Source organism: Pelodiscus sinensis, chromosome 23 (assembly GCF_049634645.1).
Source record: "Pelodiscus sinensis isolate JC-2024 chromosome 23, ASM4963464v1, whole genome shotgun sequence".
Classification (NCBI taxonomy): domain Eukaryota; kingdom Metazoa; phylum Chordata; order Testudines; family Trionychidae; genus Pelodiscus; species Pelodiscus sinensis.
The window spans coordinates 7,626,689-7,652,621 of NC_134733.1; the positions used below are offsets into that span (position 1 = coordinate 7,626,689).

A 25,933-nucleotide genomic window follows, 5' to 3' on the forward strand; every position below is an offset into this window, starting at 1 on the left:
TCAGTGGAATCCATTATGGACCAAAGAGTTGCTTCTTTACATAAACACAAGCAGCAACGCAGGTACTTTATTTTTAAAGCAAGAATCACTAGGTCAAGTAAAGTAGTGACCATCTGGAGAAATGTTGGCATTTAGAAATGAACTTCTTGGTGTAAGGCTCAAAGTGTACCAGTGTCAACAAGATCAGACTTTATTGCCAAGGGATTATGTTAAGCCTCCCCCCTCTTTTAACCTTAACATTACAGCAGAGTTAGACAGCCCTACCCTCCAGTGCTTGTAGTACAGGCAAGCCTAGCTCAAACTCAAAGAAAGCATCTTTGGTTTGTTGTGCATGTTTCAAGAGAACAAAGTTTTGCCAGCTATCCTGGTAAAACAGAATGCATGTAATATAGCCATATTCTTGTACAGTAAACTTCCGATAATCCGACACCTTTAGGACCCAGGGGGTGCCAGATTATCAGATATGCCAGACTATCGGAAGGGGGGAATAGGAGGAGCCTGGGATGGGGTGAGGGGGGATGCCACCCCAGACCCCTCCTAGCCCCCCCCCCCCCCTTCCGATAATCTGGCTCTGCTCCAGGCATCCTCAATTCAGCCGCTGCTGGTCAATTTCAGCAGCGGCTAAATCGGGGACGCCTGGGGCAAAGCAGCTGGGGTGCTGCCCAGTTGGTCCCATAGCGCCGCTCCTCAGCACTGCGGGACCAACCCAGCAGCACCCCAGCTGCTCTGCCCCAGGCGTTCCCAGAGCAGCTGGGGTGCTGCCGGGTTGGTCTCGCAGCCCCGAGGGGCAGTGCTACAGGACCAACCTGGCAGCACCCCAGCTGTTCTGCCCCCAGCTTCCATGATTCAGCTGCTGGTCAGTTTCAGCAGCAGCTCAATCGGGGAAGCTGGGCGCAGAGCAGCTCCGGTTGTCCGGCTGCCCGGAGCACTTCCAAGTTCCTGATGGTGCCGGACCATCAGGAGTGCCAGAGCATTGGATGCAGGACCAATGGAGTTTTACTGTAATTTGGATCTGCTTCATTCCCCTACACACAAACCCAATCTCACTTGTATGGTACAGTTTTCAGGTAGATTAATACATCAGGCACGAAGACTCTATATTAGAGTCAACATTAAAAAAAAAAAAAAGACACAAGTACCTGTGCAGTCTGGCAGAGGTCTAACTATTCCTGTTTCCCCTCACAAGAACTTTGTTTCAACCCACAGTAATTCTCCAGAAGAGTGAAACACACTTTGGGGGAAGAGTGGAAATCTGACCGCTACACAAACTTTAAACTAGTTTAAAAACCACTCGCTGGATTGCAGACCACATGGTGTAGAATTATTCTCTATTTGAATTATTTGATATTGCTCAGAAAAAATCAGGTTTCCAAGTCTTTATATCAGGCTTGGGGAATTTTTTGGAGGTCAAGGGCCAATGACCCACAGGAAAAAAGAGTCAATCAGGGGCTGCATACAATGCACTCCCCCTCCCACCACCAGCATGGACTCCCCAACACTGGCACATGCCCCGAGCTCAGGGGCTGGCTGCAGGCAAGCCAGAGACTGCATCCAGGCCCTGGGCCTTAGGTTCCCTACCCCTACCTTATACACTAGTGTTCTAGCAGTTCCCTTGGAGCACGCACCATACCTAGGGATGTGAAGGACTAGTCAATTATCTGACAAGCATTTGCTTATTGAATAGTTGACAAGTCGCTCTCCCTGCACACCACACACACACACACTTTGCTGTATCTTTCTGATAGCCACATGAAGGCAGCCTAAGTAGCAGCATCATTACACAAATATTCCAGGGTGTGTCTACACAGCAGGGCTGAACTTGAAATTGGGAGCATCTAGACAGCACTCTTCCTTTGACTTCCCTTATTCATTGTACAAGGAGCGTCACAGAAGTCAGAGTAAGAGTCCTCCAGCTTGACAGTATTTTGACATTATTTCTAAATAACTGCCTGCTATGTAGACACGGACTATGTTATTTAAAAATAATTTAGTTCGCATCTACAGAGCAGGCAGTCATTTCCAAACAACGCTTGTGTAGACGTCTCCCCAGTAAGTAGTCATGTGAAGCACATAAGTTTTGATAAACAACACCAAAGAAACTTACATTTGTTGAGAATGAACCCTGCCCTTTTGTGTTGCTTATGCCTGGCCTCCCAGAACTAAACATACATGCATATAGTAGCTACTGAAAGAGGAACACCCACTTCTGATAAATTAAGGAAAGTTAACTGACCAGAGAGAGAAGTGGCTCTCGCAACATGGCTGGGGACCTACCTCTTATGTACTGCCAAAACCATATGTTCAGTTGATTTCAGAGAAGGAACTATAAAATGAAGCCACCATACTTCCAAATGGTCACATAATAAACCACATCTCTCCTGCCCCACCTTTTGCTCTGTATTGTTTTAACCCTTAATATCACTTACCAAATCAATCAGGTCACTGAGGTTTTTCTCTATCTGCTGTGGAGGCAGACGCCTCATTAAATCCAAGGCACAATCCAGCTGCTGGTCACTCTGGGGGGAAAAAGAAAGTTGATCACTTGCAAGTAGGGCAGGAAAAGTCATGTTTCTTCATATGCTGAACGGAGACAATGCACCACAGCAAAGCAAAAAGAGGAGCAATTTAATTCCTGTGCATGACAATTCTAGTCTACATATGTCTAGAGGCTTTGGCACAAGTTTCAAAGAATGTGTCACCTTTTAACGACGTACATACATTTAAAATAGAATTTAGTAGCCTTTGGCTATACCAGACAACTAACTTTACTCACATGACACTGCATGAGTTTCCCAAGTACAAGGACTTACTGCTGCATTTCCCTTGCATTACCGAATAGGGCGCACGTGCGCGCGCGCACACACACACACACACACACACACCCACCCACCCACCCACCCCCATGGGAGCTTATTTTTGATGGTTCCTGTTCAGGTCTTTAGAATCAAGGATTTCTTCCAAGTGGCAGCTAACGCTACTGAAAGCTAACAAGACTTCCAACACCACATTAGGCAAGGATTTAAAAGGCAGGTCAGTGCCAAGTGTATAGCTGCCAGCCATCCACTGACACCTTCCTATCTGAGTATAGACGGCACCTCTCAAGGCTTCTCTATAAGTCTAGTACACCTGTTCCTTTTAATCTTTTAGAAGATACTAATGTACAAAAATTGACCAAGGTGCAGCAAAATAACGTAAGAAGGGTTGCTTGATATTTTAAGGGACGGTCTACACTACACACCAGTTCCCACTGCAGGTGCTTCTGCTTTTGAAATGAGCAGCAACTCAAGCAGTCCTCACTCGCCCCACTCTCTCTGCAGGGTCCTCCTTCCCCCTTGCTGTGTCTATGAGAGGAAGAAAGGGGCAAGGGACAGGAGCCAGTGGCTTAAAAGCTGGTTCCCCCCAGCACCATCTCCAGGGGGCCACCTCATCTCCCCGCCCCACACACACCTCTATTGGAGGCAGTGTAACATCAGTTACACAACACAATTTGCCCTAAATTAGGCCTCAAGTAGGATCTGCATTTTGTCTTTACCAGACTGAAATATAAGCCATGCATAAGGTTTAGGATTGGATTCTTAGATATATGAATTGTGAAAAAATCAGAGCTCTTCCTGTAGTGTTTCTCCTCCTCCCCCTCTCCCCCCGGAGATTAAATCTACAGTACTGTGAAGTGTTTACTCTTTAGTGCAAGTGGAGGCACAATTCATTTCAAGAAATCAGAAACTTCCAATGTTTCTAGTGCAATGCAAAACATCACACCAAAATGACCCTTCAGATTCTCCACTCAACTATTTCCAGATAGTGACACTAATCTGCAGCCACACTCACGTATAGCCTTTATTTCAGAACATTTCTGCAACAGTGGGTTCACCAGCTGTATCTTGTTCTTCCTATATCCTCAAACATACTTCTAAGTACCCATCAGCAGGAGTTATAGCATGGTACAAGCTATATCCAGTGACAAACATCATTTTTGCTCATATTTTGGTTCAGTAGGTCATAATTCTGCAGAAGGCTGACTTCATTTTTAATCAATCATTTGATGTGTCACTTACTTTGCTTAGTTTTAGTTCTCACTCTAATGCTTTGCCCAAACCTCAAAGTTCCCATTTTCAGCAAGAGTGGCTTGACTATTTACATAATTGAGTGAACTGTACTAGAGCCCCTACAAGACCTTAGGGAGCCAAGGAGGGTTTCCTCTCTACTACTGTTACACCCCAGCAACTAGGAATGAAGACAGCTCCAAAGTTAGACAATTCCTGTGCACAGCAACAACAACAAAAAAGTTAAAGAATCACCTCTGTCCATAGCATTTACTATCAAAAGAAAAGCTAGTTTAGTGCTGCTTTTGTAAACCTCCAACAATCTTGCTGCATTTAGCTAAAATTGAAGCTGAGGTTGCTTTCTGAGGTACAAATTCAATTTCTAAAGAGCATTTCACCCACAGTGTTAACCTAATCAGTGCATTTGAAAGTTTTACCCTAAAATCTAAGTCCCATTTTTAAAAAGCAACTGATATATATCAATAAATTCCACTAAAAGCCAATGGTAAGTACAGTATGTGAGAAGGAATGCTTCAAAGCTAACCCATTAGAGGAATTATGCCTTTTTAGTTGACAAGTGGGAGACTGATACATTCATAATGAAGAACAAAATGTGTTTTAAGACTTCATACAATCAAGACTATGGCACAACAAGTCCAGTCAAACTAGGCTGCTATGTGGTTAACTGGCCAAGACAGATTGCCAGACAAGGATTCGAAAACCTCACAAAAGACCCTAAAGATACTACTGTTCTGTATTACTGCTGTTTACGGACTGCTTGAATTAGGCACCCAATTCCAATTAAAGTAAGTGGGATCTGGGCACTTAAATCCCTTTGGCTCTTGATAATCCCAGCCTCTACCTTCACTGAAAGAAAACCAAACTAAAAGAAATGAGGATTACATTCTAATGTTTTCCTCCTAAGGAAAGGGTGTTCCGTTAATGGAATAGTATTTTACTAACATTTATAAAACAAGTTTCACTAATGCAAAATGTAACAAATGCAAGGAGAATCTATTTGTGCACTTCATACTGGTTCTTTCAAATAGAATCTATGCTCAATCAAGATGAAACCTTGCATATTGGGAGATATTTGTAAATGTAGGTGGAAACTACATCTAAAATGAAGCAGATTTCATCTGCCATTACTGTATTTAAATTACAGGTATTAAGCTCTAGATCTACAAATTGCAAATATGATCCTCAGTTAAACCAAACCACTTGTTTTAAAGTAGCAACTCTAGGATAGGGATGTAAAATCCTGGATAATCAATTAACTGGTTAAACTGAGATTAACCACTTAACCAATAAAGCTGCCAGCGGGGGGGGAGGGAGAGAAGAGAGAGAGAGAGAGAAAATGGAGGGGTGCCTCTACTCCCAGCTTCTGGCTCCTACTCCAGCACCTTGTGCTGCTTCTACTCCTGCCCTCCCGCCCCTTATGGGAGCAAGCTGGAGCAGCCCAGAGTTGCTCCTGGGTATTGGTTAACTGGTACCCACTAAGCATCACTGAGTAAGGGTGACTCTTACCAGGTAACCATTACCCAATCACATCCCTACTCTGGGATTTAGTTTGCATGAAGTGCATCTGTTCAAAGAGCCTGATTTCTACTTCAAGTAATGAGAATATGGCAACTACACTGCAATGCTAGAGCATTTAGTGTTTTGACTAGATAGGTCTTAACTATGCAAATAATAGTCAAATATTTATAATCAACTCCAGCCACTACACTTCTCCATTTCAAAAGAATTTGTTCAAAGAACAGGGATCTCCATAGCACACAGAAGAGATGCACATGGACAGTGGTCACTGCCCATCCCCTCAGCATTTAGGGGCAGGCTCTTGCTCTGCAGATAGCGAAACAACCAGAAAAAAAATCCAGGGGCCTAGTCTAAAGCATCCCACTACATTCAAAGAAGAAAAGATTAATTAAGGGTCCATTATGTTTTCTTGCAAACAACAAGAACAGTTTTATTTGGCTTTATGGTATGTAGATCCACACTTCACATAAGAGCAAGAAAAGCAACAAACACACACATCACCACTGGCATACAAGGTTTTCCCCAAGACTACGTGAGAGCTTTGTCTGTCTAAATAAAAGTCTAACAGGGCCTTCCTGCAAGGACTCGGGGGGAAAAAAAAAGACAATACAAGTGTTTCTAGGGCACAGAGGAAGCCTTGCAATGGCTGGGATGAAATCCTTCTCTACAGTTACACAGAATACAAATCTAAAGATAGGCAAATGGAAGTGATATTCATTCCAAATACTGTAATGGGTGTCTTGCTGTGACATTACAGCCCAGAAATCCACTTTATTCCTCTTTCTGTATGATAACAGTAATGAACTCATCAAGCCAGCTAGATGCTTCAGATCAGCAACTAAGAGGTTTCTACACTCCCCACCTCCTCCCATGTAAAGACTATGTATACAGCTTCAATAGGTACTGTGGCCCACTTATGTGCATATCAGGGAGGAGTCCCTCCACCCATCAGGGCCAAGCCCTCACTGACACCTTCCACCTCACTGTTCTGCTGAGTGCCTTGAGCTTGTCACCTAGCAGCTTAGCCCTAAGTCACTCACCCAACAGCTTGTGAGGTGCACCAGGCTGTTGGGAGTGACTAGGGCAAAGCTGCTAGGTGACAAGTTCAAGGTACTCAGCGGACTTGTGAAATGGAGGGGGACAGTGAGGGCTTGGCTCTGCTGACTCCCCAGGTTGGCAGTGTTTAACACAGGGATGGGCAATAATTTGATGGGGACCACTTCAAGATTTTTCAAAGTAGTCAAGAGCCACACTTTTCTATGGAGGGGCTGCGGGGTCTGGGACAGTGGGAGGGTGCATAAGGGAACCCTTGCCCTATAGCAACCCTTGCCCTCTGCCTATTGCCCAGTGGCTCTACTTCACCCTCTGCTGCCTGCCAGGCATGCTGGGCTCCCCCAGTCTTGGCAGAGTGGCAGCTGGTGCCCCCTGTTTTGTGTATAGTTTGGATGAAGGGAGAGGGTAACAATGGCCATCCCCTCACCCCAAACTCTGTGCATGGTACCCCAACTGGGACTGTCATAGTCCACCTTTGGGCTATGGCCCAGTTTGGGAACCCATGGACTAGGGGACTCCTTTTCATCATTACAGATGGGTCCATGTTCACAGCTCAACAGTGGAATCTACTATAGCTGACAGAGCCGTCTGGTTTGGCTCTTTCGTTCTCCAAATTTAAAGAAATCAATTCCTTTTCCCCTCCTAACCTCTCAATCCCCAGAGGAAGATACTGTTTAGATGGCCTACAAATACCCAACTCCAGCAGGCAACTCCTGGCAGGGGATCCATCTAAGCAAGTATTGTCTTTACCTCCCACTCTCTCATGTCAAGGGAGGAAAAGTGGCACATGGTTGCAAGGTCATGCTCCTTACTTAAGGATCGTGGGAACGCTTAGGGAAGAGCCTTCTTCCTTCTCTGCCAGCTGGAATTGTTTAATGAGAGGCTGGAAAACTAGGGAGAGGCCACACTAAATACCATTGCTAGAGAAGGAAATACTGAAATCAGCACTTTATCCAATATACAGTGTGACTGAATTTTGAAGAGTAATGTCCATACTGTCTGCAATTTGTGGATTAGAAATAAGGATCAGATGAGGGATGTGAAGAGGTAACCAGTTACACAGTAACCATTACCCTTACTGGGAAATGCGTAACTGGTGCTCAACAGCAGCTCACCACGGGCATAGGGCTGCTCCAGCCCTGGGCCCACTGTGCTGTGGGCCACTGTCTGTGAACCTGGGAGCCCCAGAAACAGGGGGTAACCCCACGCCCGCAGGATCCTGCTTCATCATTTAACTGACTGAACAGGATTTTAAATCCTTAGTCTGGACTCATCTGTTTGACAGCAATGAATTAAACAAAGTTTATTGCAGATGTGTGTACATTTAAGTGCAGGGATTCTCAAGGAAGAAAGAGCAGGATAGCAAAAATGGTTATGGGCATAGACACAAAAGCTATCAGTTATCCAATGCTGATTTGAATACAGTTTGTTCAGTGGACAGATCTGCTTTTCCAGATTAAAGAGTGGAAGTAACGCAACAAAGCAGTTAAAGGATCCAGTTAAAGGATCCAGTTGAAGTTATTCCACTTGTTTATTTAAGACAAAAGATGCATTTTTTGGATATATAAGACTCATTCCCTTACATTTAGATGCTTTGCCAGCAGACTTAATAAAAATTACAGGACTTGTTGCAAGTGTTTCTTATGCTGTCAACATTCCTGCTCTTAGGAACAGAAGGAAGTGCCTCCCTTAACATCACCACTTTAGAAACCAAGCGTTTCTGGAACAAACAGCAGGATGTTCATGTGTGTCTTACATGTACGCAGATTCCTGAGAAGTAATAGCATTTGTCACAAAACCCCAAAACTGTCATCCTTCTGAAGTCTCAAGAAAAATTTTTTCAAACAAGACTGACATGTAAAGGAGGAGATAAAGAACTGATACATGTTTATTAAGGTGTCTGATCCAAATCTGTGTCAGGTTAAATTTTGTTTAATCAACTAGTCGATGGATTTTCCATCAACTAGTTGATAAGCAGGGGAACCGTAGTAGGGCTAGCTCCTACCTCAGGAGCTAACCCTGCTGCGGCTCTCCTTTTTATACATATTAAGAGCCAGCCGGCTCCTAATACATTTAAAGGCTAAAGCACAGTGATGGGGACCTAGCACGAGTCGGGCCTGCTGATTCCTGGCTCATGCCTAGTCCTCACTAATACCTGTACCAGCTCCTGCTCCTCCACCCTTGTTGCCTCTAATAGGGGCGGGGGAGTGAGGAGGACCGGAGCGGCTAGTCGACCGATAAACTTTTGCTTATCAGATAGTCAACTAGTTGCTTACATTCCTAGGTCATAACCCCTCTTCAAACACCCCTCCAATACATTATGGCCCCAGAGAGAACCTCAAAATATAGCACTTTTGAAATGGATATCAAAATGCTCCGGGACCATTTTTCAGATGTTACTGATCTGCTGTTAACTCTGACAAGCACAAGCAGGTTTTCAAGGGGGTAAACTAAATAGGCAGGTTTTGTAGAGCCACCACTCCAATTAAAGCGTGCAGGGAGCAAGTAAACAGCCTGTTTGTATAGAGAGATACACAAAACATGCAATACTATAAGTGGTAGTGGTACATGTACCCTCCAAATGGTGAGACAAATGCCTACACTATGCCTTTTTACATTGTATTTTCACATTCGTAAGTGAGTCTAAGGGCTCCTCATGGACATCATAAGGGAAAGATCTTCACCACCTCTGTTTAAAGGGGAGTATGGTATTATAGTGGTCCACAGAAAGGCATGCAGCAGTCTGATTATGTGTTTAGATTCCATAAACTCTATCCCTTTTCAAACAAGCTTATTTCCATACTTTCCATCTTCCCTGGATTCCATTTTTACTTTAAATTATGTGGTTCCTGTTGCGAAATCTGTATCTTCAAGATTGTTTAAGAAACCTAAAGAACTCATCTCTATAATATCTTACTCAATACTCATTAGAAACTGCACCTCTTTCCCCAGAAGTGGGAGCTGCAGGTTGAGTGTTGAGGTTTCAGGAATTAAATGGGTTTAGTGTTTCCTGGATGAAGTACAAATAGCAGAATACTGCCTCAAGGCAAGTAATAAAGCCTGTGGGGGAGAAGGGGATGCAGAGAAATTTTAAATTAGTTTTATTACAACCCAAATCACTTAAGTATTTGGCAATCCTAGGAACCTCAAAGATATTGAGACGTTATCTTAGATTAAAGCTCCTTTAATAAATTTCCTGTAAAGATGTTTTGCTATGTAGGATCTTCTCTTGAGCATCTGTTTTAAGTTCTGTCTTACAGAAGAGAAAGCCAATGATAAATTTAAGGTATGTCTAGTTGAAGTTTATTCAGTTTCCTTCTCCTGTATTTGGTACTCTTTTCAGTCTTCTCTTTTCACCCGGCTTATTTCCAGACTAGAAGCCCTCTGCCAAGACACACAATATTAGAAGGCACATTTCTGAAGCCTACTTAATTGCAATGTCTGCTAAACTATATTGTTACATTCAGAAATACCATTCACTCGGTGTGCTGGTATTTATTCCATCATTAGGGCCATTGGCACATACCAAAATAAATAAATAAGGATGAAGCCTGTGCAGATTGCACTGTGCAAAAAGCATTATAGAATCAGAACTGGAAGGTCCAGTCTGGCAGGACCAAGTACCATCTAGACCAGTGTTTCTCAACTTTTTTTTTTTAATTTTTTTAATATATAAACACCCTTTTCTTAAAAGTACTCCCAGTACCTACTGTTTTCAGACAATTAACTTAACTGTAGCCAGGTGGGTGATGAAATTTTTGGGTGTAAAAAGTACAAAAATAAAATAGTTAAAAAAAAATCAGTTCTCTCCAAATTTCAGTTGTATTAATGTACCTTCCACCCCCGACTTCTCTTGAGTACCCCTAAGAGAAACACTGATGTAGACCATCCCTGACAGGCATTTGTCTAACCTGCTCTTAAATATCTCCAGTAATGGAGATTCCACAGCCTCCCTATGCAATTTATCCAGTGCCTAACCACCCTGACAGGAAGTTTTTCCCCCCCAAATGTCTAGCCTAAAATCTTCCTGGCTAAAATCTAAGCCAATTGCTTGTCCTATCCTCAAAAGTCAAGGAGAACAATTTTTCTTCCTCCTCCTTGTAACAACCTTTTAGGCACTGGAAAAGCCACTATCATGTCCCTTCTCAGTCTTCAGATAAAATGAACCCAATTCTTTCCATCTTCCCTTATTGAACATGTTTTCTAGACCTTTAATGATTTTTGTTGCTCTTCCCGTGACCCTCTCCAATTTCTCCACATCCTTCCTGAAATATGGTACCCAGAATTGAATAAATTACTCCAGTTAAGGCCTAAACAGTGCATAGTAGAGCAGAAGAATTACTTCTTGTGTTGTGAACAAGACACTCCTGTTAGAGTATTATTTTTGGGATACCTTTTTTTGCACAACACTGTCACCGTTAACTCATATTTAGCATGTAATCCACTGAGTCCTAGATACCTTTCCACAATAATTTGAGGAAATCATTTACCATTTTGTATGTGTAATGGATTGTTTCTTCCTAAATGTAGTATTCTGCATTTGTCTTTATTGAATTGTCGTATTTACCTCAGTCCATTTTGGGGAACTATAACCTTATCTTCCAAAGCACTTGCAATCCCTCCCAGATAGATACTAACAGCCAACTATAAGCATGTTTTCTTTGTCATTAGCTAGATAATCGAAGCTATTAGCCCACCCCGGTTTAATAATTTTGGGGGGGGCCCACACCAATATTTTGGGAAGTGGTCAAAGGCCACACTCTTCCATGGTATTAATGGAGGGGGTGCAGAGTCTGGGTTGGAGGTTGGGTGCAGAAGGGAGCCTGGGGAATTGGGGTGCAGGAGGGAGAATGGAGTCTAGGTGAAGGAGGCAGTTGTGACCTAGGGCAGGGGACTGGGGTGTAGGGATGTGACCAAGGGTAGCATCTGAATCTTTCCCCCTCTCCTCAGGACTCAGACAAAGTATCTCACAGCCACATTTCTGAATGGCATGCGGGGCAAGCAGGGGAGCCTGCCTGGGGCTCCCCACTGCCTCCATAGCCTGGATCCAGTCCTCAAGACATATTTTGCTCAGGCCTGCATTAAAAAGAACTAGTTCCAGAACTGACCCCCTGCTGATTATGCCCTTCCAGCATGACGGAGCCATTGATAACTACTCTGGGAAAGGTTATACAATCAGTTATGCATCCACCTACTAGCTCTATCTATAATTCCCTAATTTGTTAATGAATTCATGTGAGACTATATCAAATGTCTTACTAAAGGCTACATATAACCACATCTACTGCTTCCCCCCCATCCAAAAACAAATCTTAGATTGGTTTGAGAACATTTGTTCTTGACAAATCCAGGATGACTTACTTATCACCTTATTTTCCAGGTGTTCCCAACAGGGATGTTAAGGTATAGTTATTTGTTAATCCTAATGACCACATGCAACTTCCCTACCCTTGTTGCCTACAGAATCAGAGCTGGGAGAGACCTCAGGAGGTCATCAAGTCCAGCCCCCTGCCCAAAGCAGGACCAATCCCAACTATGTATCAGAGGCAGCAAGGGGGAAGGAGACAGGAGCTGGTGGGTACTAATTCAGTGGTTACATGTTCACAAAAATAAAGGATTGCTAATAATTAAGGAATTCATTTTGCAAACTAAGGTTATTTGCTCCATTATCTTTCCTGATACAGATTTTAAGCTGATTGGACTGTAGCTTCCTGAGTTGGACTTATTTCCCTTTTTATACATGGGCATTATGATACCCTTTCAGTATTCCTGAATCTCTCCCATCTTCCATGACTTACTGGTTTCCTTGATTTTTTTCAAGGATTTTTGCCCTCAACAGCAATTTGACCAGCACCAGCTTATGATATTTGGCTAGGTTACAGTAAGTTGCTTGTATCCCAGAATCAGCAAAAGTTACCTAAGATCAAACAACTCTGAGTGAGTAAACTCCAACTAACACAGCAGTTCATGCTTTGCAGCACCAAGATTTGCATTGGCAGCCTGCCAAGCATGAACTGTATACCTAATTTGCATTATAGTTTACATAGTTTTAAGTCAGAGACAAATGCAAGTATTTGTAGAGCCAAGACATGCACCTGCAGACATCAAAGCCTGAGTATCAATGACAAAACAGAAATCAGCTTATTGAATTGTCTGGTTTAGCTTTTAGGTGGTCACTCAGTATGGAATGTAGACTTCAGTTGCTTCTGTAAAGAAATGAAAGCATTTCAGTTGCAGAAGACCGTTTAATGTTTCCAAAGAGAATTGCACAAATGACAACAGCAGCACCTCAGATTAAGAATACCTTGAGAACAAAAGTTGTTCATAATACAGAATAAGTCATTATGGTTGTTTTAAAAAATTTACAACTGGACACTGGCTTAATACAGCTTTGAAAACGTATGTATAGTAAACACTACTGGTTAACTAATAATTTAAATGAAACAAGCACAGAAACACTTCTTACATTGATCTCATTTTATTAGTTTTCCCCTTTTTAGTGGCTTGCAAATAAGTACTTCTGGTTCCAAATGAGGTGTGTAGCTGACTACGGTGCTCATAACTCCGAGTTCTGAACCGACGAGTTTCTATATGGTATTCATTTTGTAGAAGATATTACATGTTTCATTCACAAGATTTGGAGACTACAGGCAGTCCCCGACTTACGCGGATCCGCACTTACGAACAGGGCTCTCTTGCCCCGGAGCTCACAGGCAGCGGTCAGCCACCTCGAGCTCCGGGGCGAGAAAAGCTGCTCCCGGTGCCCCTTTGCTCTGGCAAAGCCTCAGAAGCGGGGGACCCCGCCGCTGCTGCGGGTTTCGCTCGCAGTGTCCCTGGTCTGCTGGGGACCGTCTCCAGCAAACCAGGGGCACTGGGAGCAAAGCGGTCCGGCACCAGAGCAAAGCCTCAGAGGCGAGGCACCCCTCCCCCCCGCTTTGCTCCCTGTGTCCCTGGTCTGCTGGGGGGGGGGGGCGCAGCTAGTGTGCCCCCCCCCCAGCAGACCAGGCTTTTGTTGTGGACCCTGGGGCAGAGCAGCTGGGGCGCTGCCGGTTGGTCCCACAGCGCCACTCTGGGCACTACTGGACCAACCCGGCAGCACCCCAACTGCTCTGCCCCAGGAGTCCTGATTCAGCCGCCGCTGGTCAGTTTCAGCAGCAGCTGAATCAGGACTCCTGGGGCAGAGCAGCTGGGGTGCTGCTGGGTTGGTCCAGTAGCGCCGAGGAGCGGTGCTACTGGAGCAACCCAGCAGCACCCCAGCTGCTCTGCCCCAGACGTCCCCAAGTCAGCCGTTGCTGAAACTGACCAGCGCTGAATACAGGAAGCCCAAGGCAGAGTTGCTCTGCCCCGGGCTTCCTGGAATCAGCTGCCGATCAGTTTCAGCAGCAGCTGACTTGGGGTTCTTAAGTTGAATCTGTATGTAAGTCAGAACTGGCGGTCAGTCTCAGCAGCGGCTGAATCTGGACGCCAGTTCCGACTTACATACAGATTCAACTTAAGAACAAACCTACAGTCCCTATCTTGTACGTAACCTAGGGACTGCCTGTAGTCCACTGCAAATCAGGATTAGTTGAGCTTTGATCTGTGCCTCTTCAGTTTCAGAAACTAGAGATTTACGGATAGCTTTATATTTTGTCCCTTTGACAAACTAATCTTTTATTTAGAGAATCCTAGTCATTTTGCTCCTGAAGAAGCTGAAAGGTTACAGTCAGCAAACAGACATGCCACCATTGGGGAGGCAAAAAGATACCTACCCCCATAAACTGCACTGGTTTATGTAACTCTACTTTCATAAATCCTACCAGCTAGGCTACATTATTGCTGAGCATGAAGAGCATTAGTCTATTCAAAAACAAACAAAACAGAACTAAAACTATTCTGGTTTTCTCTAGTCTACATCCAAGTAAAAAGCCTCCAGGCTGGGTATACTCTAACAGAGAAGGGTTACCTATGTCAGTGCTAAACCATAGGCTTTCCCCTAATTTAATCCTTTCTGGTAAACCAGCCTCTTGCAGAGTTCTAATTTTCTAAGACTTGACCAAAAAAAAAAAAAAAAAAAAAAAAAAAGGTGATATGACACTCCTAACCTAGGCACCACGGTAACTCATGGGCAAGGCAGAGAATACTGCTTTAGGAGATCTTTGGATGACATGGAATGACAAATAGTTTGGATTTTACTTAAAGTCAGCTGCTTTCTGAAATGAAACTCGCTAACTATTTGGCTGCACATCTACCCTCCAGGTGGATACACTTGGTATGTCAGCAAACTGGTTTCAATGGAATATCAATTCACCATTTGCAACCTTGCTTAAGGTACTTAGATACCAATGAAGTATTCATAATTATAAAATTTTGAACAATTACAGGAAGCTAAGATACAAATTGCACCTCATTCAAAATCAGCTAGTTGCACAAACATCGTGAGGCAGAAAATTCATTTGAACATATATGACCAGGGCTTGACAAACGGCAGCAAAACCTACTCGCCAGCCCCGCACTGCGCATGTGCAAGATCCGCATTGCTCATGCGCGCGCCACCGGTGACTGGGGTGACCGGCTGAAATCTACTCATCAGGGGCAAGTAGATTCAGTGATTTGTCTAGCCCTGTATATGACCACGAGACACCAGTAACCACACTTAGCAAAATGACAGTATTGCAGTTTTATCATCTTGTTAAAGGTTAAAATTTAACAGTTTTAAAATGCTCCTTCTGAAGAGTTTCTAGAAGTTGTCTTACATGCGTTCCACAAGCACCTCAACTTCCCTTCCCCCCCCAAAAACCCACCTATGTTTGTCAGACTAGTTATGCCACTGGTCTCATTCTCCTACCGTAAAAACAATTTCAGCCCAAGGAATGTTCACCATCATTTCTGCACAATAAATATTCTAAGCATGTTAAGGACTAGTCAACTATCCAATAAGCAAATCCTTATTGGATAGTCAGTTGACTAGTGAATTCCCCTCTCCCCTTGCTGCCTATCAGAGAGGCAGAGGTGTGGGGGGCAGGGGAAGGAAAGAAAGGGTACCTTAAAGCAGCAGCGCTTCATAGCTGATCAGCTGTACAGTGCTGCCATTTTGAAACCCCAAGGCAGCATTTCAAAGGGGCAGCCACCGCACAGCTGATCCCCAGTTCAGCTGTGCGGCGCTGCCCCTTTGAAATTCTGAAGCAACATTCAAAGGGGCAGTGCCATGAAGCCTGGGTCAGCTGGAGACTCCGCAGCTGACCCTGGGTTCTGGGCAAATGTTGTGTGGAGCCCAGGGTCAGCTGGGAAGTCTCCCATTGACCCCAGGCTCCATGAGGGCTCTGTGGCTTTGAAATGCATTTCCCGCTGGCCCCAGGCTGTACATGGAGTTCCATATTCCTCCTTTGAAATGTACAAGACCCCCAGCAGAAGTGCCTATCGACTAGTCGATGGAAATGCCATTGACTAGTCAATTAACTGCAATTTAAATGCCATTGACTAGTCAATTAACTGCAATTTAACAAGTTGAAAGTTCTCTAGGCCAGGCTGCTGGCCCTTGACTTCCTTCATCTAGGTCAGCAGTGGCCAACCTGTGGCTCACGAGCCTCATGCGGCTCTTCCCCCTCTCCCCTACCCTCCCCATCAGCGTGGCTTGCTAAGCCACCTCCGCACCTCTAAGAACAGCCCCCACCTCCCAGCTCCCCTGTGCTCACCGGGGAAGGGGAGCCGTCCAGTGCTTCCAATACGGTGGCAGCCAACAGGAGCCTCCTGAGGCCAAAAAGCATGGAAACACATTTCTCATAGGGGCAGGCTTTTTCTGGCGCTTTGCTCTACAACTCTGCCCCAACTCTTCGCGCTGGATCCACTAATAATCTTGGCTCTTCATCTAGAACAGGGTTGATCACCCCGATCTAGGTGGCGAAGGTGGTTTTTGTTATCAGCATAGATGCTTGTGACTACGCTCAGTAATGCATGTATTTAGAGCAATATGCTGTTTCCTCTAGATTTAAGTCCCACCTATAATATGTAAGTGGGAGTGCCAAACAGCCACTTGAAGGATTTCAGATGAAAGATACAATTGTTGGACCGCAAGTTCTAAGAATAAAGTTCCAAGTTCCATGCTTGAAAGCAACTTTTCAATTCCTAAAGGTAAAGGAGATAACCTGGAACCAGTGTCCTAAAGTATGCTGCTGTCTACTTAGGGTCCCACTTTACTGAAACTTCTTAGGAGAAGCAATCCATTGATAGATTAGCAGGATCTCTGAGACAAGGTTATATTTAAAAAACAACAAAAAACACCCACCCACACATGTAGTTTGACATTACCTGGAACACTGGGATTGCCATTAGCAGCTTCCTCTGGACACAGGTCTAGATATAGGCACAGACATTACACCAGTCTCCTCAGCCAGTGTATCAGACAAAGACTGAGATTTGGTGCTTTTGATTCCCCACTAACTATCAGATGGAATACTCATATTGATATGAACAGTGAGAAGATGTGTTTGAGAGGCTTCATTCTTCAAGAGGAGCTACAGGAAATTGCAAGCTTGCTCCAAGAGCCCTCATCTGGGAGACCAATCCTCCTGCTCAGAGGAGAGGAAGTGGCTCAGATTTCACAGTCCTCAGTGTGCTAATGGGACTCAATACTATCACTATTTCAAACTGACAGTGCTGTCTAGATTGAATTAGCTTAGACAAGGCAAAGGTAAGGACGACTAATGTGACAAAGATAGTTGTTCCTTCAGTTAACCTCAGTCAAATGTGCTCACAGTGGTATAGGAGTTTACTATCTAGGGGTTCTACTAGATCCTGAATGGTTTCTTCCTAGCAAAATGCAGCATCCAAATCTCCATCACTGTTTGGTAGATTAGTCTTTAAGAGATGTGGCTCCCACAAGTCAGGCCGTGTTAACTTCAGATTGGATTAATGCAGTGCACTAAGACATACAGCAACAGCTACTTGTAAGATGCAGGCAGCTAGGGCACTTGGTGGAGTCCCAAGCATAGAGACTGTTAGCTTGATTTTTCACCAGAAAAGTGTTTGCATTGATGTGATAAGTAATTTGAGTTCCATATTGGGAGATACCACTCTCCTTGTAGTTCAACTCATTCTGGATAACTAAATCCCTAGATCTGAAAGTCTGGGGCAGAGCATTTGACTCTGGAATTAATATCCTGTCTTGAACACTGAGAATGCAAGGCTTTTTTTGAGGTAGGTTAAGAATTAGGGGGGTTAAATCTGTGTTTGGGTCTTTCAGCATCATTTACTTAACACTACTTAAATAGGCAATGTGTCAAGTTAACAGGCATAGAAGTAAATGTATTCAATATCTACTATGGACAGTGTGTTTGGTACCTCATTACTATTACTTAAAGGAATGAAATTAAGAGTGAGAACACTTTGGTCTAGTCTTCCAACTATCTGCCAATATTTTAATTTATACAAGTTCAGTAGGAGGTCTCAATTGCCTGTCCAGTCAAAGCTGAGGAGTGTACAAAAGGGAAGATGAGAAAAGCAAACCTAAATTCCCGCATTGCAGTCACACATGGACTGAATGTATGTATGGGGAAAAAAAGTTATTTCTCTTATCCTTTTCATAGTCACTATGATTTCTGCGCCAATGTTTATCTTTGGAATAATAGAACACTTATTTATAAAAACTTGCCATTAAACAGGACAATGTAATTTATTGCTGTCATCTCAGAGCCAAGAAGAGTCCTATAAACAGTAAAACTTTTTTCTTTTGGGGGGGGGGGAGGGGGAATAACCATTGCCCAATAAGTACAGCATGGCTACGTCTACATTGGACCCTTTTCCGGAAGGGGCATGTTAATTTCACGAGTCGTAATAGGGAAATCCGCGGGGGATTTAAATATCCCCCGCGGCATTTAAATAAAAATGTCTGCCGCTTTTTTCCGGCTTTTAGAAAAGCCGGAAAAGAGCGTCTACACTGGCCCCGATCCTCCGGAAAAAGCGCCCTTTTCCGGAGGATCTTATTCCTTCTGAAACTTTGAAGTAGGAATAAGATCCTCCGGAAAAGGGCGCTTTTTCCGGAGGATCGGGGCCAGTGTAGACGCTCTTTTCCGGCTTTTCTAAAAGCCGGAAAAAAGCGGCGGACATTTTTATTTAAATGCCACGGGGGATATTTAATCCCCCGCGGATTTCCCTATTACGACTCGTGAAATTAACATGCCCCTTCCGGAAAAGGGGCCAATGTAGACGTAGCCCATGAGATTAATACTTACATGCAATTAACACTGAAAATTTTTAAAACAAAAAATGACATTTTCCTTCATGCAGCGCATAGTCAGCCTGTGGAACTCCTCACCAGAGGATGTTGTGAACACCAGGACTTTAACAGGATTCAAAAGAGAACTAGATAAATTCAAAGGGGTTAGGTCCACCAACGAGTATTAGCCAGGATGGGTAGAAATGGTGTCCCTAGTCTTTGTTTGTCAAAGACTGGAACTGGATGACAGGAGAGGGATCACGTAATGATTACCTGTTCTGTTCAGTCCCTCTGGGGCATCTGGCATTGGCCATTGTCAAAAGATAGAATTCTGGGCTAGATGGACTTTTGATCTGACCCAATATGGCCATTCCTATGATTTAAGTTTTAGGGTTTTTTTAAATGCACTGATTTAAAAATAAATAAATAAATAAATCAGGCCTAAAAATTTCTAGAACTATTTTGAAAACATGTGCTAGTCATAAATTTTAATTGAAAATTGCAACAATGTGCTGGTTTTGTAAGATACAAAATTCATTACTTTGTACTAGTAAAAGAGACTGCTACAGATAAACAAAAACACAGAGCAAAAAAGATTAAGCCACTGATCCACCAAATGCTTAAGCAGATAAACAGTTGTACTTCTATAAGCAGTTCCGTTAACTTTCTGAGAAGTTACTGATTTAATTCTCCTGCACCCACACCCCCTACTCCAATAGAGCAAGATTAAGATAAACGGGCCACCACACACTTTTACAATTTCAGCACCATTTATGGACAAACGGAGACCTGATAGAAGCACATTGACCTATCTGAGGGACTTCACATTACACTATCTACAGCTCAATTTATCCTAGGAATGCACATCAGAATACTAGGCTTTACTCATCTTAATTATGCAACTGCTGTAGCCAGTGCATTAACCAGGTTGCTCACACTTCTCTTTTTGCTCTTAAAATCCTCTTTCTGCAAACTATCAAGCTGCTTCCCTTCTCCCCTCCCCCTGCATCATAACAAAGCAGGCAGACATTTTGGCAAGACAGCCTGTGGAGTTTATGCACTCAATCCAGAAGAGGAAACGGTTTGCATAATCACCTTGCTGACCCTGTCACCCCTTGCTTGAACCTTTTATTGCTTTCCTCTCACTCTGTAGCTGTTAACTTCAATCTTCCACACACATCCCAAAGAAATACCTCTGGATTCTCCCTCCACTTTTTTGAACTTTCCATGCTTCTTCCATGTTCACTGAACAATTGTTCATTTCTGTCCATCAAGCACTCATCCTTTCTAATTTCTGATTACAACTCACTTCTTCTAGGAATCCTCTGCATTCACTTAACTGTTGCCCTATACCTGTTTATCAAAATGTAAGATCTTAGAGCACAGAATTAGGATATAAAAGGTTATTGGTAAGCCTCACCCTTAACAGGTCAGGCTTACCAGTTCACAGGTATGGGCTGGAGCAGCTCCCTGCCTGCCCCAGGTAGAGAGCTACTCTAGCCCCACATGGCCTGTCAGAGAAGCCTCTGTCCGTGGGCCTGGCCATCCCTGTCACAGGTTACACTAGGGGTGGGGAATAATTGGGGGGGGGGGGGTGAAAGGAGAACACCAAGATTTTGGAAAGGTGTCAAGGGCTGCACTTTCCTAGAGAGGAGGTGCGTGGTCTAGGATGGAGGTTGAGTGCAGAGGGCACACAGGGTAAGGGTGCAGGAGATGTGAGGTCTGAGAGGGAGTTTGAGTGAAGGAGGGGGTTGTGACCTCAGTAAGGAGATGGGGGTGTAAGGTCAGGTAATATGGGTGCAAGGGAGGATTCTGGCCAGGGGGAGGGGCTTTAGGACAGGGTGCAAAGTGTGGGAAAGAATTGTGACCCGGGAGAAGAGTACAGGTATTGAAGGGTATGTGCTATTTAGGAAAGACAGAAATAAAGGTAAAGGTGGTGGAGTTGCATTGTATATCAAAGATGAGGTAGATTGTAAAGAAATAAAAAGTGATGGAATGGAGAAGACAGTCTGTTTGGGCAAAAATCACATTGGGAAAGAGAACTATCAGATCCTCCCCGGGGATAGTGCTTGGGGTGTGTTATAGACCACCAGGATCCAATTTGGATATGGATAGAGACCTCTTTAATGTTTTTAATGAAGTAAATACTCATGGAAACTGCGTAATCATGGGAGATTTCAACTTTCCAGATATAGACTGGAGAACAAGTGCTAGTAATAATAATAGGGCTCATTTTCCTAGATGTGATAGCTGATGAATTCCTTCATCAAGTAGTTGCTGAACCAACAAGGGAGGGATGCTATTTTAGATTTGGTTTTGGTGAGTAGCAAGGACCTCAGATGAAATGGTTGTAGGGGACAACCTTGGCTCGAGTAATGAGCTAATTCAGTTCAAATTAAATGGAAGGATAAACAAAAATAAATCTGAGACTAGGGTTTGATTTCAAAAGGGCTAACTTTAATAAATTAAGGAAATTAGTTAGGGAAGTTGATTGGACTAAAGAAGTTACGGATCTTGAGGTGGAGGAGAACTTGAATTATTTTAAGTTAAAGTTGCAAAAGCTATCAGAAGTCTGTATCCCAAGAAAAGGGAAAAAAATTTATAGGCACGTGTGTTACACCAAGCATCTCAGAGAGGTGATTAAGAAAAAGCAGAAAGCATATAAGGAGTGGAAAGTGGGAGGGATCAGTAAAGAAAGCTACCTTATTGAGGTTAGAGCATGTAGGGACAAAGTGAGAGGCGCTAAAAGTCAGATAGAGTTGGACCTTGCAAAGGGAATTAAAACCCATAGTAAAAGGTTTTATAGTCATATAAATGGGGGGGGGGGGGGGGGGAGAGAAGAAGTAGGACCGCTAATTACTAAGGATGGAGTGGAGGTTAAGGATAATCTAGGAATGGCCCAATATCTAAACAAATACTTTGCTTTAGTCTTTAATGAGGCTAATGAAGTGCTTAGGGATAATGGTAATGTAACAAATGGGACTAAGGATGTGCAGGTAGATATTACCATATCCGAGGTAAAAGCCAAACTTGAACAGCTTAATGGGATTAAATTGGGGGGCCCAGATAATCTTCATTCAAGAATATTAAAGGAACTGGCACATGAACTTGCAAGTCCATTAGCAAAATTTTTTAATAAGTCTCTAAACCTCAGGGGTTGTACCATATGACTGGAGAATTGCTAATATAGTTCCTATTTTTAAGAAAGGGAAAAAAAGCGACCCTGGTAACTATAGGCCTGTTAGTTTGACATCTGTAGTATGCAAGATCTTGGAAAAAATTTTGAAGGAGAAAGTAGTTAGAGACATTGAGGCTAATGGTAATTGGGACAAATTACAACATGGTTTTACAAAAGATAGATCGTGCCAAACCAACCTGATCTCCTTTTTTGAGAAAGTAACAGATTTTTTAGATAAAGGAAATGCAGTGGGTCTAATCTACCTCAACTTTAGTAAGGCATTTGATACAGTACCACATGAGGAATTATTGGTTAAATTGGAAAAGATAGGGATTAATATGAAAGTTGAGAGGTGGATAAGCAACTGGTTAAAGGGGAGACTACAGCGGGTTATATTGAAAGGTGAACTGTCAGGTTGGAGGAAGGTTACTAGCGGAGTTCCTCAGGGATCAGTTTTGGGGCCAATTTTATTTAATCTTTTTATCGCTGACCTTGGCACCAAAAGTGGAAGTGTCCTAATAAAATTTGCGGATAACACAAAGTTGGTAGCTATTGCCAATTCAGAAAAGGATCAGGATATCATACAGGAAGATCTGGATGATCTTGTAAATTGGAGTGATAGCAATAGGATGAAATTTAATAGTGAGAAGTGTAAGGTTATGCATTTAGGGATTAATAACAAGAATTTTAGTTATAAGCTGGGGACACATCAGTTGGAAGTAACAGAGGAGGAGAAGGACCTCGGAGTCCTGGTTGATTATAGGATGACTATGAGCTGCCATTGTGACATGGCTGTGAAAAAGGCTAATACGGTCTTGGGATGTATTAGGCGAGGTATTTCCAATAGAGATAAGGAAGTGTTAGTGCCATTATACAAGGCATTGGTGAGACCCCATTTGGAATACTGTGTGCAGTTCTGGTCTCCCATGTTTAAGAAGGATGAATTCAAACTGGAACAGGTACAAAGAAGGGCCACTAGGATGATCCGAGGAATGGAAAACCTGTCTTATGAAAGGAGACTCAAGGAGCTTGGCTTGTTTACCTTAACCAAAAGAAGGCTGAGGGGAGACATGATTGCACTCTTTAAATATACAGGCAGTCCCCGGGTTACATGGATCCGACTTACCCCGTTTGTAAGTAGGGATCCGATGTGAGGCAACCCCGCACTAGCTGCTTCCCCCCAGCAGACCAGGGAGATGCGAAGCTAGCGCCCCCCCCCCCCCCCCCCCCCCAGCAGACCAGGGAGACGCGGAGCGGCTTTTCTCAGCAGACACCTCAGCTTGAGAATAAAGGACTGAGGGAAGTGAGGTGTGGGAGAATAAAACTGAGCTCTGGAGAAATGTTTGGCTAGAGTTTCCCCTACAATATGTACCAGTTCCGACTTACATACAAATTCAACTTAAGAACAAACCTACAGTCCCTATCTTGTACGTAACCCAGGGACTGCCTGTATTAGAGGGATAAATACTAGAGAGGGAGAGGAATTATTTAAGCTTAATACCAATGTGGACCCAAGAACAAATGGATATAAGCTGGCTAGTAGGAAGTTTAGACTTGAGATTAGACGAAGGTTTCTAACCATTAGAGGAGTGAAGTTCTGGAACAGCCTTCCAAGGGAAGTAGTGGGGGCAAAAGATCTATCTGGTTTCAAGATTAAACTAGATGGGTTTATGAAGGGATGGTTTGATGAGATAACATGATCTTGGTAACTAATTGACCATTCATTATCAGTGGTAAATACGTCAATGGAGGGATGATAGGAATTACTATAGAGAACTTTCTGGGTGTCTGGCTGGTGAGTCTTGCCCACATGCTTAGGGTTTAGCTGATCGCCATATTTGGGGTCGGGAAGGAATTTTCCTCCAGGGTAGATTGGCAGAGGCCCTGGAGGTTTTTCACCTTCCTCTGTAGCATGAGGTACAGATCACAGCTGGAGGATTCGCTGCATCCTGAGGTCTTCAAGGTATTTGAAGGCTTCAATATCGGAGATATAGGTGAGAGGATTATTCTAGGAGGGGTGGGTGAGATTCTGTGGCCTGCACTGTGCAGGGGGTCAGACTAGATGATCATAATGGTCCCTTCTGACCTTAAAGTCTATGAGTCTATGAGAAGGGAAAAAAGGAATGCAGACTACAGAGGGTTTGGATGGTGACCTGAGGGAGAGAGTTGGGATGTGGAAGGGGTAGGGGTGCCAGACAGAGGCTTTGGCACTTTCCTAAGAATCGCCCAGCCAGCAGCTCTGCAGCACACCAAGGCAGGTTGGGCTCCCTGCCTGCTGCAGCCCCAGGAGAAATAGGTTGTTTCCAGCCAATAGGAGCTGAGGATTGGGCTGGGGGCAGGGAGATCACACAAAGCCCGTGCCACACACGCCCACGCCCCTGCAGAGCAGAGTGCTGCATGGGACTGAGCTTTAAACCGCAGGAGCTGTGTGCCTGAAAGGTCCCAGCAAGGTGCTCTGTGTGCTGGATCCGGTGGTTTGGCAGGCTGGATCTGGCCTCCGGGCTGTATTTTGCCTAGCCCTGGGTTACACACTGGCTCCCCAGGAGTGGGACTGGAAGGGGCCTCCAGCCCCACTCCTGGGGAACCAGTTGCAGAGCCTGCAGTGAAGCCTCCTTCCCAGAAGCGGGGATGGCTAACAGCCCTTGCCGGTCCCACTCCCAAGGAAAAGGCTTTACTGCAGGCTCTGCAGCATAAAGCTTATTTTAAGTGGGGAAATAGTGTTGCATGATGTGAAAAGTGGTATCTAACTCAATAGGCACCCTATATGTAAGTGAAACTGGACATACTAGGAGAATCTGCTTCCTGGGAGAGGTTAACAGTACAGCAAAGGAAGTTAATACAATGTTGCTTTGTCTTCAGACAAACTTGACTGAATATGGTTATTTGGTATCTTAAACATTAATGCCAAACTGCAAGCAGAGACAAGTGGCTACACACTTTAACCAGTGTGGCACTAGATCAATTAGTACTGGATACTACAGATGTGAAAAAACTGTTATCGTAACCATGTAGCTGTTAAAAATTTCAGTGGCTACATGGTTTCACGCTGGCTCTCATACCAAGAGTCATGCAGGGCAGCAGCCAGATCCCTGGGAAACAGTGTGCACAGGGAGCTGGACTGAAGGCTGACGCGTAACCAAACAGGTTTAAACAGTTACACTTACATCCCTACTGGATACATTTGCCAGAACTCTATTTTCACTTCTGCTAAAGATGTCTGAGATTTGGAGAGCAGATATTAGCCACACTGAATTTAAAGACCACCAGAATGCCATCTTGTGCCAGTTTTCTTTTTGAAAAGCCACATTTAGAACACCAGAAAATGCTTCGAACATTTGTCAGGTTTTGGCATGAGTCAGCAGAGATTTGATGAGGTGAATATCAAAAGAAAAAGTTGTTTTATTTAGGAGCATTTGGTAATGAACAGCTGTCATCTGTAAAAAGAAACCAAAGGCTGCAAGAGAGTGGGCTTTAGGAAGTCCCTTGACAACAAAGCTATCAAAGCAGTGGTTGTCAGTGTGCTCCGCAGAACACTGGACCATTGGCTCCACCCCATGCAGCTGGGAGCCCATGTGGGCATTCCAGCCCTGTACACTAGGGATGTTAAGTATCCGTTAACTGAATAGTCGATTAACCTCATGAATTCTTATTGGTTAGCTGACTTTTCTATAGTTCCTGGAGGTGGGGCCAGAAGTCAATGTGCTCTAGCCCCACACCCAAGGAGCCCCCTGACACTCCATGCTGGTCCAGAAGGTTAAGCAATTTAAAAGCCAGCTTGCCTTGTGGACCAGCTTGCCTATCACCTCACACTGCTGCCTCTGATACAGAGGCTGCAGCGCAGGGTGGCAGCAGCCCTTGTCCATGGGATGGACTGAGCTCTCAGACCCGGCACGAGCCAGAACAGAACTGGGCTGCCTGTCCACATGG

General features: G+C 44.0%; 1 protein-coding gene across 3 annotated transcripts in view; it reads right to left on the bottom strand.

The window, feature by feature from the left end:
* The window catches only part of CAPZB (capping actin protein of muscle Z-line subunit beta), a 129,846-nt gene that overhangs the window by 93,258 nt on the left and 10,655 nt on the right, over positions 1-25,933 (bottom strand). For all 3 annotated transcript variants that reach the window (XM_006115053.4, XM_075906480.1, XM_075906481.1), the window contains exon 2: positions 2,427-2,516. In XM_006115053.4, coding sequence (XP_006115115.1) covers positions 2,427-2,516 — 90 coding nt within the window. The remainder of the gene's footprint in view (positions 1-2,426; positions 2,517-25,933) is intronic.